Source organism: Belonocnema kinseyi, chromosome 7, assembly GCF_010883055.1.
Source record: "Belonocnema kinseyi isolate 2016_QV_RU_SX_M_011 chromosome 7, B_treatae_v1, whole genome shotgun sequence".
Classification (NCBI taxonomy): Eukaryota; Metazoa; Arthropoda; class Insecta; order Hymenoptera; family Cynipidae; genus Belonocnema; species Belonocnema kinseyi.
Genome location: NC_046663.1, coordinates 48,653,424 through 48,668,611, shown reverse-complemented (window position 1 = coordinate 48,668,611; position 15,188 = coordinate 48,653,424). Strand labels below are relative to the sequence as shown.

At 30.7% G+C, this 15,188-nt stretch overlaps 2 protein-coding genes across 2 annotated transcripts in view; one reads left to right on the top strand and one right to left on the bottom strand.

Annotated features, from left to right (window-relative positions):
* Positions 1-15,188, bottom strand: part of LOC117177087 (locomotion-related protein Hikaru genki) — a 530,094-nt gene that overhangs the window by 463,008 nt on the left and 51,898 nt on the right. The window lies entirely within an intron of this gene.
* LOC117177091 (carbonic anhydrase 1-like) lies at positions 2,921-5,556 on the top strand. Its single transcript, XM_033367579.1, has 8 exons — positions 2,921-2,979; positions 3,043-3,115; positions 3,324-3,515; positions 3,600-3,706; positions 4,274-4,320; positions 4,414-4,519; positions 5,052-5,285; positions 5,376-5,556. The coding sequence occupies exons 2-8, from the start codon at positions 3,061-3,063 to the stop codon at positions 5,493-5,495; spliced, it is 861 nt and encodes a 286-aa protein (XP_033223470.1). The 5' UTR covers positions 2,921-2,979; positions 3,043-3,060; the 3' UTR covers positions 5,496-5,556.

The following is a 15,188-nucleotide window of genomic DNA, read 5'->3' as shown; positions in this document are numbered from 1 at the left end:
GTCTTTCATCCGCAACAACAAAGTCAATTATACTGCGGCTATTTCCTTTAGACCAGGTGTACATGTGGATCACTTTATGCCTAAACCAAGTATTTGTAATAATCAGACCCCTTTCTAAGCATAGACCAACTAATTTATCTCCGTTATAGTTTGTTCTTGGATCTCCAAAATTACCTAATACTATTTCCGTATCCTAATTTTGGATGCCCACCCAACCGTTCATGTCTCCTAGTAGAATTATTCTTTCCCCATGTTCGCAGATGTTTATTGTGTCATTTAAAGTGTCCCAGAAGGCGTCTTTTACTTCTCTAGGATCACTATCAACTGGCGCATAGCATGCTATAATAAATGGTCTTCTGATTCCTACTTTCAGTCTAGCCCACAGCAGTCTGGGAGACACGAAGCCATGGTCTCCTAGATGCTGCTTTGCTCTTTCATTCAAAATGAGATCTGCTCCTTGTTTACCATGTGATTCACAGTCTACTCCTGACCATATTTCAAATCCACCTTTCAACACGCCGTTTTTTATGTCTTTAGTTTCGCATCCCTTTTTCTTCGTTTCGGGGACGCATAAAATATCTAGTTTCTTCACGGCCATAGTTTCACGCAATTCTTTTACCTTGAGATCATTTACTCCCCTAGCATTCCAAACACCCAGTCTCCATTCGTCGCCTGAAACATGACCTTTAGATTTTCCGTGTGCAGGCCTTTTGTCATTAAAAGTTCCAGTCCTTTCCGAGGCTATTTTGTAGTTTGTATTATTCATTGTTTGGATTATACGCCCAAACTAACATCTTTATGCAATAAGTTTATTTTATGAGTCGAAATCATGTCACAGTTAAGTATCAAATCGTCATATGGTGGAGATTGTAATTCTAACGTCAGTCCCACCAAAAACTTCAGTTAATAAGGGAGGGTTGGGAGAGGGGGGTAAGTAGAACTGGAACCGAGAGAGACATAGTTTAGTTTAATTTTAGGTTTACCTAAGTTAATCAAGTTAAGTTAGATCAAGTTTCTTTCAAGTTTCATCGCGCGCTGCGCTCGCAACGTTAAGCGCGCCAAAGGCGCGCGAATGTTAATTCTCGCGCTTCGCGCTCAATAATGCATTTACCTTCTTTATCCCTGAAATTTTATATCATTCCCATAAATTTATATCATTCTAATTCGTAACTTGGATTGGTATTAAAACAGATGAAGTTGTATTGCCCCGTTAAAAAAAATGCGCATTCTTTTTAAGCAAATTTTGTTGTCAAACGTTTTATTGCAACTTTTGTCGTTTTTCTATAAACTGAATTTTCTTATTTCCAATGTTTTCTTTATTATTTAAACTTTACACATATGGTCTACTAAACAGCCTTACCGTTTTTTCATTCATTTTTCATGCTGTCAAAATTTAATTTTTGATTTATCAAGAAAATTCAAAAAGTTGTCATAATAATCTTTCAGGGCATTTAGAAATCAAATGTTTTTTCTTTTGACATTTTTTCATATCGTCCGCTAATTGGCTTAAAAGGTCCAATTTCGTGTGTTTTTTGGAATTTTGTAAATGCTATAAATCTAGTTATTTTTAATTTAATGAAAAAGTCATTATATAAATTGTTCGACTTTTTAAATACTATAAATGACCATCCAGAGAATTCTTGAATTTTTAAAAAATGGTCTTTAAAAAAATATTCCACAGGCTCTCACTTTTTGAATTTTTATCTAAAATGGCTGGCTAACGAACTTGACCTTTAGTTTCGAACACTAAAAGAGTGTACCAAAATCCAATCTAATAGATTAATTTTTTCAAAAGTTATCGTGCTGATGAACAGAGAGACAGACATAAAGACAGATAGACATACAGGTAGAACTATTTGTAAAAACCTGTTTTTCGGATTCAGGGAGTCTTAAAACGTGGACCTTTTGACAAAAACTAAGGGGGGTTAAATTTTATACAAATCTAATATCTTCTCTAATAAGCTTTAAAACATAAGAAATTATCTTTTTTGAAAGACAACACACGAGACGAAAATAAAGTTAAAAGACAAAAGTTGTGATAAGAATGTGCCCACGCAGCGGGCACATTTTTTTTACTGTTAATGACGTTTTTGATTATTGAAGCCAAAACTACGTATCCTATCAAAAAGTGGTTGAAAACAAATTTATAGACCTTTTTCGAATGCACAATTTTTGTGTAGTAATCTTTTACCTTATTTTGTACAGTTTGGTGAAAAATTTAATTTTTGGACTTTTATTTATTTTGTATGCTGTAAAAAAAGTTGTTGTGATAATCTTGTAGGGCATTCAAAAAACAACATTTTTCTTCTCTTGACTATTTTCATATTGTGCGTTATTTGGCATGAAATGTTCATTTTCGTATGTTTTTTGGAATTTTTTAAATGCTATAACTCTAGTATTTTTTTGATTTTTTGAAAAAAGTCATAAAAGAAATTATTCGACTTTCTAAATACTATGAATAACCGTATAGAGAATTTTTGAATTTTGAAAAAGTAGTCTCAAAAATATTCAAAATGTCCCCACTTTTTGAATTTTTATCCGAAATGGCTGGGTAACGAACTTGACCTTTGGTTTAGGACACTAAACAAGTGTACCAAAGGACAATCTAATCGATTGATTTTTTTAAACATTTAATTTTCAATTTGATATTATTTAAGCATTAAAAATAGTTATTTTTAAATAAAAAATGTACAAGATAAAAGAGTCTTTCATGCAGAATGTGAAAGTTAAAGACAATTTAAGTTTTTCCTTCAGTTTAGGAGGGGGCAGGGTGGTGGTATGGTGTTCTCATAATCAAGAATTTAATGAGCTCCACTCATGTTATCAATACATTTTTAGTGCAACGAATTTTTAAAACGAATGTGGCCTATATATAGTCGTTTTTCAAGAGGAAATTTTCTCTTCAAGATACTAGCATCCGATTTATAGACTACAAGTTATTCATCACGCCACTGGATCTTCAAGAGAACCAAGAAAAAAGTAAAAATTAACATTAATATCTAAATAAGAAGTTGTAATATTGTTTTCTTTATATTCTTCTAGAATCAGAAGACTTTCAAAATGTACCTGCAATACTTGATAGCGACTATTCTTTTTAGTCCTATTTTAGGAACAAGTGAGTGATATTTTTAAAACCTTTTTAAGCACATTTCATAATTTTATATAAATATAAATATCAGTGGATACGCAGTATAAATTTTCAAATTTCAATTGAAACATTTTATGGTCGTTAATTTTGTTGAAATTATCCAAATAGTAAAAGCAAAAATTTAGATAATAGCTTCGTATTTAAAATCTTTATAATTTTAATTCGCTTCTTCCAGGCACATTTACTTTTAAAGATGCTAAAAACTGGGGCAAACATTATCCAGGATGTAATGGGAAACTTCAATCTCCCATGGCAGATGATGCAAAAAAGATGATTGGTGATTCTCAAACTATCGAGAATAAACTTATATTTACGGATTCTGAAAAATTACCAACGAAAATTATTATGAAGAATACTGGTCGCACTGGTATTAAAAATTAATTATTTAACATCCTGAATTGAATTCTGATTTATATATTATACACATTCTTCTATATTTTTTATGATATAGTGGAATTAAAAGGTGTTTGGGCTGGAAAACCTCCAAAGCTTTCTGGTGGACCTCTTAAAGGGACTTACGTTTTTGAAAAAATCGATTTCCGTTGGGCCCCAAAAGAGGTAAGTCTTCCGTAAAAAGTTTCAACTTTCTACATTTAAATGATCAAAATTTCGTTAATTGTACTAGCATAATTTCACTACTTGATTTGAAACAAAAATTGACAAGTGTATTTGGAAAAATTCTCTGTTGTAGCATTTCTAACCTTATTGACACAATTTTAATGCCATATTGTGAGACTTACGTAAGCTAAGAGCAAACATTTAAGCTATTTACACACCTATGCATTTTACCTTACTTATTCAAGGTTATAAACAATAATTCCGCAGAATTTCGATTTCACATTGCGAAAATCGATAATAAATGATCAGCAATTGTTTAAAGACCGAAATTACCAAAGAATAAGTAAATATTTTCACTTAGTAACTTTCGCGGATATAACAAATTTGTGATTTTTACTGTTTTATTCGTGAAACGATAAAATATTAATCCTTTCTTAGTCAAATACCTGATTTCTCAATCAAGCAGTAAAACTTTTACTAATTTAAATTTAGTGATTAATTAATGAAGCCATCACTGGAGATAATAATAATTATAATCTTTTTTATTTTAACGTCATGAACAAAAAGTGGACGGAGGTCATAAATGTGGATCCTCAGTTTAAATCCATCTATATGTAAGTCAAAAGTGCTTTCTTGATATTTTAATGCTCGCTGACATTCACAAAACTTTCGATATACAATTTCATGTAATCATTTTTGTTCAATAGGCAGTATATGAACATGCACGTGTATTTTTATAAAGAAGACTTGAAATCATTTAAGAAAGCTGAAACACAGAAGGACGGTCTTGCTGCATTTAAATTGCATATGGAGGTAGAAAGTGCAAATTAATTACTTGAGATACTTTCTTTTAACAATAGGTTACTTATTATTCTCACGAAATAATACGCAAGTAGTATCTTGCTAAAACTGAAACTTTTAACATATTTGATATCCTAAGCTAACCCATGAAATCCCGTCGAAATTTTAAAAAAATCTGAAAACCTTATTGGCCCTGTAAAACTTTTCCATATCTTCCGAAATTCCGAGAAGTTGTTTTAAACCGCATAAACTTTTTTCTAATTCCGTAAAATCATTAAACTTGTAAATCCCATGGAATTGCCTTGTAGGTCTTTCAAACTCGTTTTATTGATACCCTCGAATACTTTAAACCTTATGGATATACATTTGATCTTTTTAAATCTCTTGAAGATTCATTAGATGTTACAAAAATATTCTAAATTTTTTTAAATCCTTTAAAATTTTATTGAAAATGCATGTCCTAGAAAAATTAACTAATAGAAAGAAAAGTCGAATTTGTCTTTTCGAAAAATCGTATATTATTTATCCATTCTTGAAATTTCAGTTTTTGGAGGGTGTTCTTTTGCTCAAGGACCTAGAAAAAAATATACATAAGGTGCAATCCATAAATTCAACAGCTGAGTTACACCCAATTCCCTTAGCAAGTTTTGCATATAGAGATGGTTCAGAAGGGAGTTCACAATCTCTATTTTACAAAGGCTCTTTAGATTATCCGCCTTGCTCGGAATCTGTGACTTGGTTCGAACCGGTGCTTGGTGTCTCTATTTCCGAAGGCCTGGTAAGAATATATATATTTTTTAATATATATGAAAATGAGTTTATTAATTTACTTGCTACTGATATTTTTAATTCGTACTTTTTCTTTCAGCTGAATGGATTTAGGAAAATAAAGTTGGAGGGGGGAGACGTATCGAATGTTAGACCTTTGCAGCCGATAAACAAACGTCCGATAAAGTGGGTGACGTCTAATAAATGGTACGAAATATAATTTTTGGTAAAAGGCTGCGCTCGGGAATGGTTTTCTGCAGTTTTTCATTCCCGTGGTTAAAAGCTAAGCAAATACGAGCGCCTCTTATTAAAATCCAGCTGCAGACGGTAGGAGATAGATAGGATGGATACGGGGCAGTTTATGTACAAATGTCTAATAAGAATGTAAATGCACTTAATTAAATAAATTTTTTCGTTGCGTCAATAATTTTTTCTTTGGGCTATTTCAAATATACACTCCCAATATTGCTCATCTAAATATAAATTATTACTAATTTTCCTCTTATTACTCGGTAATAGTAATTAGTAATATTACATGTAGTAGAGTGGGCCAAAGAATAATGCTTCTTAAGTAGCTGATTCTCATTGTGAGTAAAACTTTTATATCCTTAAAAGCAGTATATCTTTTGTTCAGAATGACCACTAAAACTCTACAATAAAAATTCCTATTAATTTTCCAGGTTTCTTCCAGGTTGCAAAAATGTTTCCTGGCCATCTTCCTGAATTAAAATTAGCAAAATTCAACTGAGCATTAATTTGCAACTCTATTCAAACAGTAAGAATCCCTAATCTATGAATGACACAGTACGAATGTTGTGTTGTGAAATATGTAAACAGGCTACATCACCTTCTGCGGCGTTCAAAAGTAGACTCTGATTTAAAACAACTTTCATTATTGTGAAAATTTTAAAGAAACAGCCTTTAAAATAAATAAGTATATATTTGAGGTCTGAAAAATGAGTACATTTAAAAGCGAGAATCCCTAATATTTCTTTTAAATTAAAAGCTAGACAAATTTCACATTTTCGTTTAAAAGCTTTCAATCTTCAAAATTTAACTTCAAAGCATGCGAAACTTAAAATATTTTAGTGACAAATATGCCGAGTAGTAAGCTAATAATTCTGAAAAAGCAGTTAGCACATTGCGCGTCAAAAAAATTTCAATGGTTTGATTTGAACAACTATAAGATTTAGAAATAAATATTTTTAAATATAAAATATTTTAAAACTGAACAATTTCGAATTAGAGAACTCCACGTCCTGAAAATGAAAATTAACTTTAAATGGTTTGATAAACGTTTTTTATGCTCTATCTAAATAATTTAGAAAAATTTTATATTTTTGAAAATTTAACATTGATGAGCCGAATTTTTGAAAGTAAAATCAAGAATACAACAACCATATTTGGAAAACCAGCACAAAATGTTCGCACTGAAATCTGAAAGAAGAATTCCCTTTCTTCCCTAGCAAAGGAAAGAAAATGAAACTTTTCCCTTTCGACAAAAACAAAAAAAAAGGAAAGAAAAATGAATGAAAAATGATCATTTTTCTTTCCTCTTTTTTGTTTGTGTCTGAAAGGAAAAGTTTCTTTTTCTTTTCTTTTCTATGGAAGAAAGGGAATTTTTTTCAGATTTCAGTCGGAACATTTTGTGCTGATTATCCAAATTTGGTCGTTGGATTCTTGATTGTACTTTCAGGAATTCTACTCATAACCTTGACTATTGGACGTTAATTAGGATTTTAAATTTTATTTTAATCTCATTTAAATTCCTTCAATTTTAATATTAACATCATTATGGATGCCGATTTTTTTACGTGTTTGGAGAACCTTACGGTTTCCACACATTATTAGAGCTTTTCGTTTGTCGATGCTTAGAAGATAATTCATTTCTAATACACCAAAGTTTTTAACAGAAAATTATTGCTAAATTTCAAATAGTTATATTTTTCAAATGCCTTCAATTTAAAATTATGTATACATACAAATATTAATTGTAATAAGAAGAATAAAATAAGGTATTAACTATCGCTTTTTATAAGGATAGTAGTCAAATTTTGACTACTATTTGGTCCTTGTATTCGAAAGTGTACAAGGGCATTTATTGAAGGAAAACAATTTTGACTGAAAGTGGAAAATCTTAGTGGAAATGTGAAAAAGTTGAAATATTAGGAAAAGAACGCAACTTTCTATCTCTATTCTAACAGAAAATCACTTTAAAAAATAATTAATTGTTATAACAATTGATCTAAGCATCTTAGTATCAAGGAAATGTATTACTTATGGGATTTTTTGTGACCCTATAAAATACCCTCATGGGTGTGATATTTAAAAAGTAATTATTCATTTGTATTCTATATCTAATTCTGAAAAAAATGTTCAGTTTCCATTAGATTCACTCAAAGTTGACGAATCTAAATCAAATTAAAAAACGTTCTTTTTTCTTATGGGAAAGACGTTTTAAACTTCGCGGGGCTTGCGGAACATATGCATATCTTTTTTTAACGCATTTTTTTTTCTTTGAGGATTTAAACAATATTTTTAAAGCAATTCGCATGCAATTTAGAGGGAAAAAAATCTAATGCATTTCAATATAATGGAGACATTTTTATTTAGAAATACTACAATGAGGCAATTTTTGTATATTTTCTAAGTACATAAATAAGTAATGATGAATCTGCAATTCATCATTATTATTACGAGTGGCCTTTGTTGTACCTGAAACTGAGCTAACAAAAAATCTTTTTCGATATAGCAAATTAATTGTGCAAAATATTTTACTGTTACTGTTTTCATCTAAAATTGCTAACGTTAGTAAAAAATGAATTTTTAAATAACATAAAGCATCTAACTTCAAGAAATCAAACTTATAAATTATAATTTGTCGGCGAATTTACGAAAAGATCGGAATTAATCAAAAACCCGATACTTTGACCTTTTGACATTTTTTTTAATAAGGCCTTTTACGAAGAAAAAATCGTTTCAATTTTAGGCGGGGTAAACTAGGTTTTTGACCAACAGAACTTTATCCCACAAAATATAATGTTCAATTTTTTTCTCACAAACGGTTTAAGGTTTCAAAAGATAGCGATAGGGATTTTCAGTACAAACTTTTAAAATTAGTTAAAATTCAATTATTTGAAGAAAAAAAAATCTTGTGGCCTTAAACAGGATCAGAAACTATACAGTTATTTGTAAAACTATAGTGTTTTTTAATTAACGTCAAATTGCAAACAGTTATAACTTCGTGGAAAAAATTCTTTTCTCATATCAGAAATATATCTATCGCATAAAGTTCAGTTACGCTCAGCCTAATAAAAATTGTTCAGTTACTCTGATCTATAACGTCCTTAGCGCTCGGACTCGCTCTCTAAGTACGCTGCGCTTTGCGGAAAAGCGGAAAAATTTCCGAAAATTACAACTTCAGAAATTCACCACGAACAAAATATGACTATATGCGACTCGACGAGCCGCACAACTTTTATGAAGAGATTTGTTAAATCAAATTGATAGTTTCTTTGCTAAAAATTAAAAACCGGAAAATTTCATTGTACCGAAATCAATGACTTTTTAAACTAAACTTGTGAAAACTCGGCTTCTGTTCGACGAAATGATCTTGTTTTTTTTCTTCAAATATAAAAACCCCTTCTGATGCCAATTATGTTTTAAAAGTAGATTGCTTTCTTATATTTGCAACATAAAAATGATTGCAAATCATTACTGTCAGGAATATTTTCCTTAGACTTTGACAGACAAAAGTCTGCAGGGAAGATTCGCGGAGAGACAATTTCCAGTGGCAAAGTTGTCCCTTGATGTTTAAGGAAAACTTTGAGCAAATTGGAGCTAAATCGTTTTTTCGTTTAAGAGATGTAAGCGATTTTTTATTTCCGTGCGCGTATTTTCCAGGTCGCATTTTTTAACCAATTTAAAAGTTTTTTTAGAAATGTTCAGTATCCAATTTTTAAGAGAATTTTGTTTTAGGATTTTCAACTTTTTTTCTTAGAGCAACAATATATAAACAAATAAAATGAAAAATCGGCCATTTGAGCTTTGTGAATTTTTATCTCAAGAAAAAATACAGAAAAAGACATACACTTAGCTGAAAGTATTTAAAGTTATATTTAAATTCAATATTTATGTTCATAATGAGCTATAGAATACGAAAAAAGTATTATTTCCAAGATGTCACCACCATAAGTCTGTTTTATAGGGTCCTGAAAAAGCTCCATAACTGAACAAATGAGTTTTGCGATTTTTGGGCGCTGATTAGAATTTTTTTTGGTTTTTTTTTTATTGCAAATTGTTGGTTATATATACAATACTACTTCATACTCATAATTAGATGCTTGCGAAAATTGTTTGAACAATTTATCATTATTTTCAGAAATTTTCTCTTAGCATAGATATGGAAAGTTAGGGGTTTTTTCAAAATTTTCCAATTTTTGTTCAATTGTCAATTAAACGTTGGCGATACTTAATTACTGTTAACAAAAATAATTGTTTTAACAATTCATTATTATTTTTAATAATATTCAATTTCAATAATGCTAGAAAGTTGCAGTTTTATCTGAAATCTTCAACTGTTTGTCCAATTTACAAATAGAGTGAGATGGATAATTAATTAATGTTGAAAAATTAACTTTGTAAATAACTCAATATTATTGCTAATGTTACCTTATCTGAATAATACTAGAAAGTTGCGGGTTTTTCTGAAATTTTCAACTTTTTATCCGCTTTTTACATAGTATGGTAATAATCAATGTAAATTAAACAAAAATAGTTCTATAATTAATTTATTATTGTTTGTACCTGTCTCCTCTTATGTAAGTGAAGAAATGTGCTGGCTTCTTCTTAAATGTTCAACTTCCCTCTGCTCTTTTTAATTAAATAACATTTCTTTTTTAGATTTATTTGTTCATTTCATTTTAAGGTTATATAAATTTCCTTGAAAAAATTCAAAAAAAGTTTCAAGATTATACATATTATTTTTTTTGTAACTATCTTCTCTTGTATTTTCCTTTGCCTTTTCAGTTATGAAAAAGCAATGAATTAACCTGATAAAGAATCATATTTAAAACAATCTCTTTCTTTTCTGTGTATATTTCTTTCTGAAATAAAACGGATATTTGAAATATATGCGTAAAATTTTCTACATGGATCCCAGGCATTATCCGGAGCAGAAAGGGGGTGGGGCTGATAATGTAATATGTGCAATACCAAATTTTTTTATTACGCTTTATAAAAAACTACTTATTATAATTTAAAACAAAACCTCCACAATTCATTTACAGACCTAGTCCTTCCACATACTAGTATATTATATTCTATTATATGTTTCTATCTCTTGAGTAAGATAGCTTGTTTGTTTGAAATAATTTTGTTATTAATAAGAAAAAAAGCAAAGAAATGTATTTTAAACAGTACAATACTCTTTGAAAAATTATTCTTTTTGAGATTTTATTATTATTTTTTTGTATAACTACAAAGTCAAAGCAAAACAAAATATTTAGGAAAAAATAATATTTCTAGCATTACTCTATGAAAATATAGTAATAAACAATAAAAAATTCCCTGAATAAGAATGTTTCTTAACTTGCATTAACTATTAAATTACTTAGTAAAAAGCGGGCAAAATGTAAGAGTTAAAAAAACCGTAACTTTCTAGCATTATTGAAATTCAATATTATCAAACTGAATATTATTAACAATTATAATCAATTGTTGAAACAATTATTTTTTTAACAATAAATTATGTATCGCCTAAGTCAAATTGAAAATTAGACAAAAAGTGGAAAGGTTTGGAAGAAACCGCAACTTTCCATAACAATCCTAAGAGAAAATTTCTGAAAACAATGATAAATTGTTTAAACCATTTTTAACGCATCTTATTATAAATATGAAGTTGTATTTCATATATTGGCAAATATTTGCATGGAAAAAACCTAAAAAAATCGTAAGTAGCACCCAAAATCGCAAAACTCATTTTTTCAGTAATAGAGTTTCTTCAGGACCATATAAAACAGACTTATTGTGGTGGTATGTTGAAAATATAACTTTATTCATATTATATAGCTCATTTTGAAGAGAAATTTTGAATTTCAGTACTTCCAGGTGATGGCAAGTGTTTTTCACTTTGTTTATATATTGTTGCTTAGTGACAAAAAATTGAAAATCCCAAACCAATATTCTCTTTAAAATTTAATACTGAACATTTCTGAAAAAGAACTTTGAAATTGGTTAAAAAATACGATTTCTGGGCGGTACGAGGGCATCGCACAGTGGGCGATTCTGGATTCAAGTGTTGATAACGTATGTGTAGTGAAAATTTTGATCCGATTTCAACGGCTCTTTTTTAAAATATTTCTGAATACTTGTAGTTTTAAAAAACACAGCCAGAATTAGGTTTCGATTTGTCAGAACGCTGCCTAAACTAAAAAACCACCGGAAATCATCATAGCCATTCACCTGAAAATGCCCGTACTGAGAACCGGTTATAAATGGTATCAAAATGACAATGAAATTGTAAAATAAGTCACAAAAAGAGTACCCCTATTTTTTGTATTGCCATTTTGACTTATTTTATCTTTACTTTATCTTTTTATTTTGACTTTATTAATGTATACCAGCAATGAAAACACAATACCTTTAAATTTTGTCTGTTACTTTTTTCATTATTTAAACAAAATTAGCACGGGCATTTTTAGGTCACTGGCTGTGTTTTTTAAAACTACAAGTATTCACAAGTATTTAAAAAAGAGCGATTCAAATCGCATCAAAATTGACACTACACATAAGTCATCAACACTTGAATCCAGAATCGGTCACTGTGTGTCAGTCGACGCGAGCCCAGTGTACGCGCGGCAATAAAAAATCGCTTAAATCTCTTAAACAAAAATAATGATTTAGCTCATATTTAGTCAAAGTTGTCCTTAAACACCAAGGAACAACTTTGCCACTGGAAATTTTCTGTCCGCGAAACTTCCATGCAGACACTTGTCCGTCAAAGTCTGAGGAAACGATTCCTGACAGTAATGATTTGCAACAATTTTTATGTTGCAAATATAAAAAATAAATCTACTTTTTAAACATAATTAGCACCAGACGGGGTTTTTCTATTTATAGAAAAAACTAGATCATTTCATCGAACAGAAGCCGAGTTTTCGCGAGTTTAGTTTAAAAAGTCATTTATTTCGGTACAATGAGAATTTCCGGTTTTTAATTTATAGCGAAGAAACTATAAATTTGATTTAAAAAATCTCTTGATAAAAGTTGTACTATTCGTCGAGCCGTCTATAGTTATATTTTTTGCGCAGTGAATTTAAGAAGTTGGTAATTTTCGAAAAATTTTCCACGTTTACGCAACGCACACAGGGTACTGGGAGAGCGAGTCCGAGCGCTAAGGACGTTATGCAAACCACACGCTCAATTATATTGAAAAAAATCTGCCCGCTTTGCGGGCACATTCTCATCGCGCGCTAGGCGGGCGGCTCGCTTCGCTCACAAGTTTGAGCGCGACGGTTGAATCTCGCTCTTCGCGCTCGATAATAAGTTACCTCACGCTTCGCGCTCGGATATTTATTCTGTGCGTTTGGAATGCTTGAAAAAAACTTTATCAAAAAGATCTCTTTTAGATGACAGTATTTATATGCGTCTTTATATTCTGAATTCTCTACTTAATTAAGTATAGTCAAAGATTGAGTTTCTCAAAGCTCTGTAGGCTTTGAGGAAAACATTCTCATCGTGACACTCGCGCTGCGCGCTCGATTTCCGACAGTCATTTGTAAACAGGTTTTGTTGAATTTTTTTCTCGTAACTTTCCTCGTTTTTCCCACATTTTTTTTATTTTTTTTTTTCAACGTAATTTTTTCACGAATAAAACAAAAAGTTCACAAAATGGAATTTTTTATTTTCCATTATTTTTTGTGCAATCACAATTTAAATTTTTAATTTTTAAAGAAAATCCAAAAATTTGTTATGGTAATCTTATAGGGCTTAAAAAAAATGTCTTTCTTCTCTTGACTTTTTTCATATCGTAGGTTTTTTGGCTTCAAATTTTGATTTTCGGTCGATTAAAAAAATTTTGAGAACGCTATAACTCTGATAATTTTCTTTGATCGAAAAAAACCATAAGGATAAATTGTTTGTTCTTTTCAATACTGTAAATATCTGTACATTGAAGTTTCAAATTCAGAAAGAAGTGGTCTCAAGAATGTTCAAAATGCGCTCACTTTTTGAATTTTTATCAAAAATGGCTGGTTCACTAACTCGTCCTTTCTTTTAAAACCTAAATAATTGTGCCAAAGATGGATTTGATTCGTTCGTTTTTTCGAGAGTTATCGTGTTTACGGAAGGACAGACACATTGGTAAAAACCTGTTTTTCAGATTCAGGGGGTCTCAAAACGTGGACATTTGACAAAAAATGGAGGAGGGGCGGGTCAAATTTTACACAAATCTAACACCTTTTCTTGATGAGAATGTATGAATTAATTAATTTGTGATGAAGAATGTTTCGTTAATTCTGTTTTTTGTTCGAATCGTGAAAAATAGCATTAAGAACATTTTCAAAAAAGGAAATTTTTTGAAAACCCACACATTAGACGAATAAGAAAATTAAAAAAAATTAGTTGTGATGAGAATGTGCCCACGCAGCGGACTGATTCTTTTATTGTTAATATCGTTTTTCACAATCAAAACACAAAATAAGCGTGCTATCAAAAAGTGATGAAAATCAAATTTGTAGATCTTTTTAAAATGTAGAACTTTTGTCTAGCCATCTTTTAACCTATTTTGCACAGTTTAACCGCAAAATGTAATTTTTGATTTTCCATTATTTTTTGATGCTATCAAAATTTTAATTTTCGACTATTCGAAAAAATTCCAAAAGTTCTTAAAACAGTCTTGTAAAACATTAAAAATTATATTTTTTTCATCTCGACTTTTTTCTTTATCGTGCGTTATTTAGCTAAAAGGGTTGATTTTCAAGTGTTTTTTGAAATTTTGTAAACGTTATAACTCTGATAAATTTTGGTTTTATAGAAAAAAGTCAGGAGGCAAAATTTTTCGTCTGATTGAATACTATGAACATCCGTACAGGCAATATTTGAATTTTGAAAAAAAGTGGTCTCAAAAATTTTCAAAATACGCTCACTTTTTGAATTTTCGCCCAAAAATGGTTGGCTAACGAACTTGACCTTCATTTTCGGACACTAAAATAGTATACCAAAGGCCAATCCAATCTGTCAATTCTTTAGAAAGTCATCGTGCTGACAAACTAAAAATCTACAGGCACACAGCCACACCCACAGACAGACTCATTCGTAAAAACCTGTTTTTCCGATTCAGGGGGCCTCAAAACTTGGATATTTTACAAAAACAAGGGGGGGTCAAATTTTACACAAATCTAATACCTTCTCTTGATGAGAATGTAAAAAGTCTCCAATGGTTAAAAAGAAATTAATAATAATTTCGAACGCGGACGTAAAAGGAGCACCCACTCACGGCTGCATGTGGACAATAGTACAGGGATTGTATTCCTGAGGGCGCAAGTGGTATGCCCAAATTATAGTCAAGCACACTGTATAGTTTTAGCTACATGAAACTAAATTCTGTTGCAACGTATGACTCCAGACAATGGTCAGATTTACACCGACGAGCTAAACTTAGTTACAATATTACGCGTGTGTAACTGTTACACACGCGTAATATTGTTGGGGGAGCGAAACTTTCGCCTCGAAAGCAGCGTGGGAGAAGTGTTGCCAACTCATTGAATTTAAATACTTCAGCTGATCGAAACTGTCGATAACGTAGGTCATCAAAACACCCGGAGCTATCGCACTTTTCGCAGCAACGTCTGCGAAACCATGCTGAATTACTCCGTAAAAGGGGCTATGTAAGCGGAACGCCTACTCTACCACA

Coding starts and splice junctions, on each gene's coding strand:
- LOC117177091 (XM_033367579.1), top strand. CDS start 3,061: ATGTACCTGCAATACTTGATAGCGACTATTCTTTTTAGTCCTATTTTA. Junction 3,116..3,323: donor TAGTCCTATTTTAGGAACAA/GTGAGTGATATT, acceptor CGCTTCTTCCAG/GCACATTTACTTTTAAAGAT. Junction 4,321..4,413: donor CAGTTTAAATCCATCTATAT/GTAAGTCAAAAG, acceptor TTTGTTCAATAG/GCAGTATATGAACATGCACG.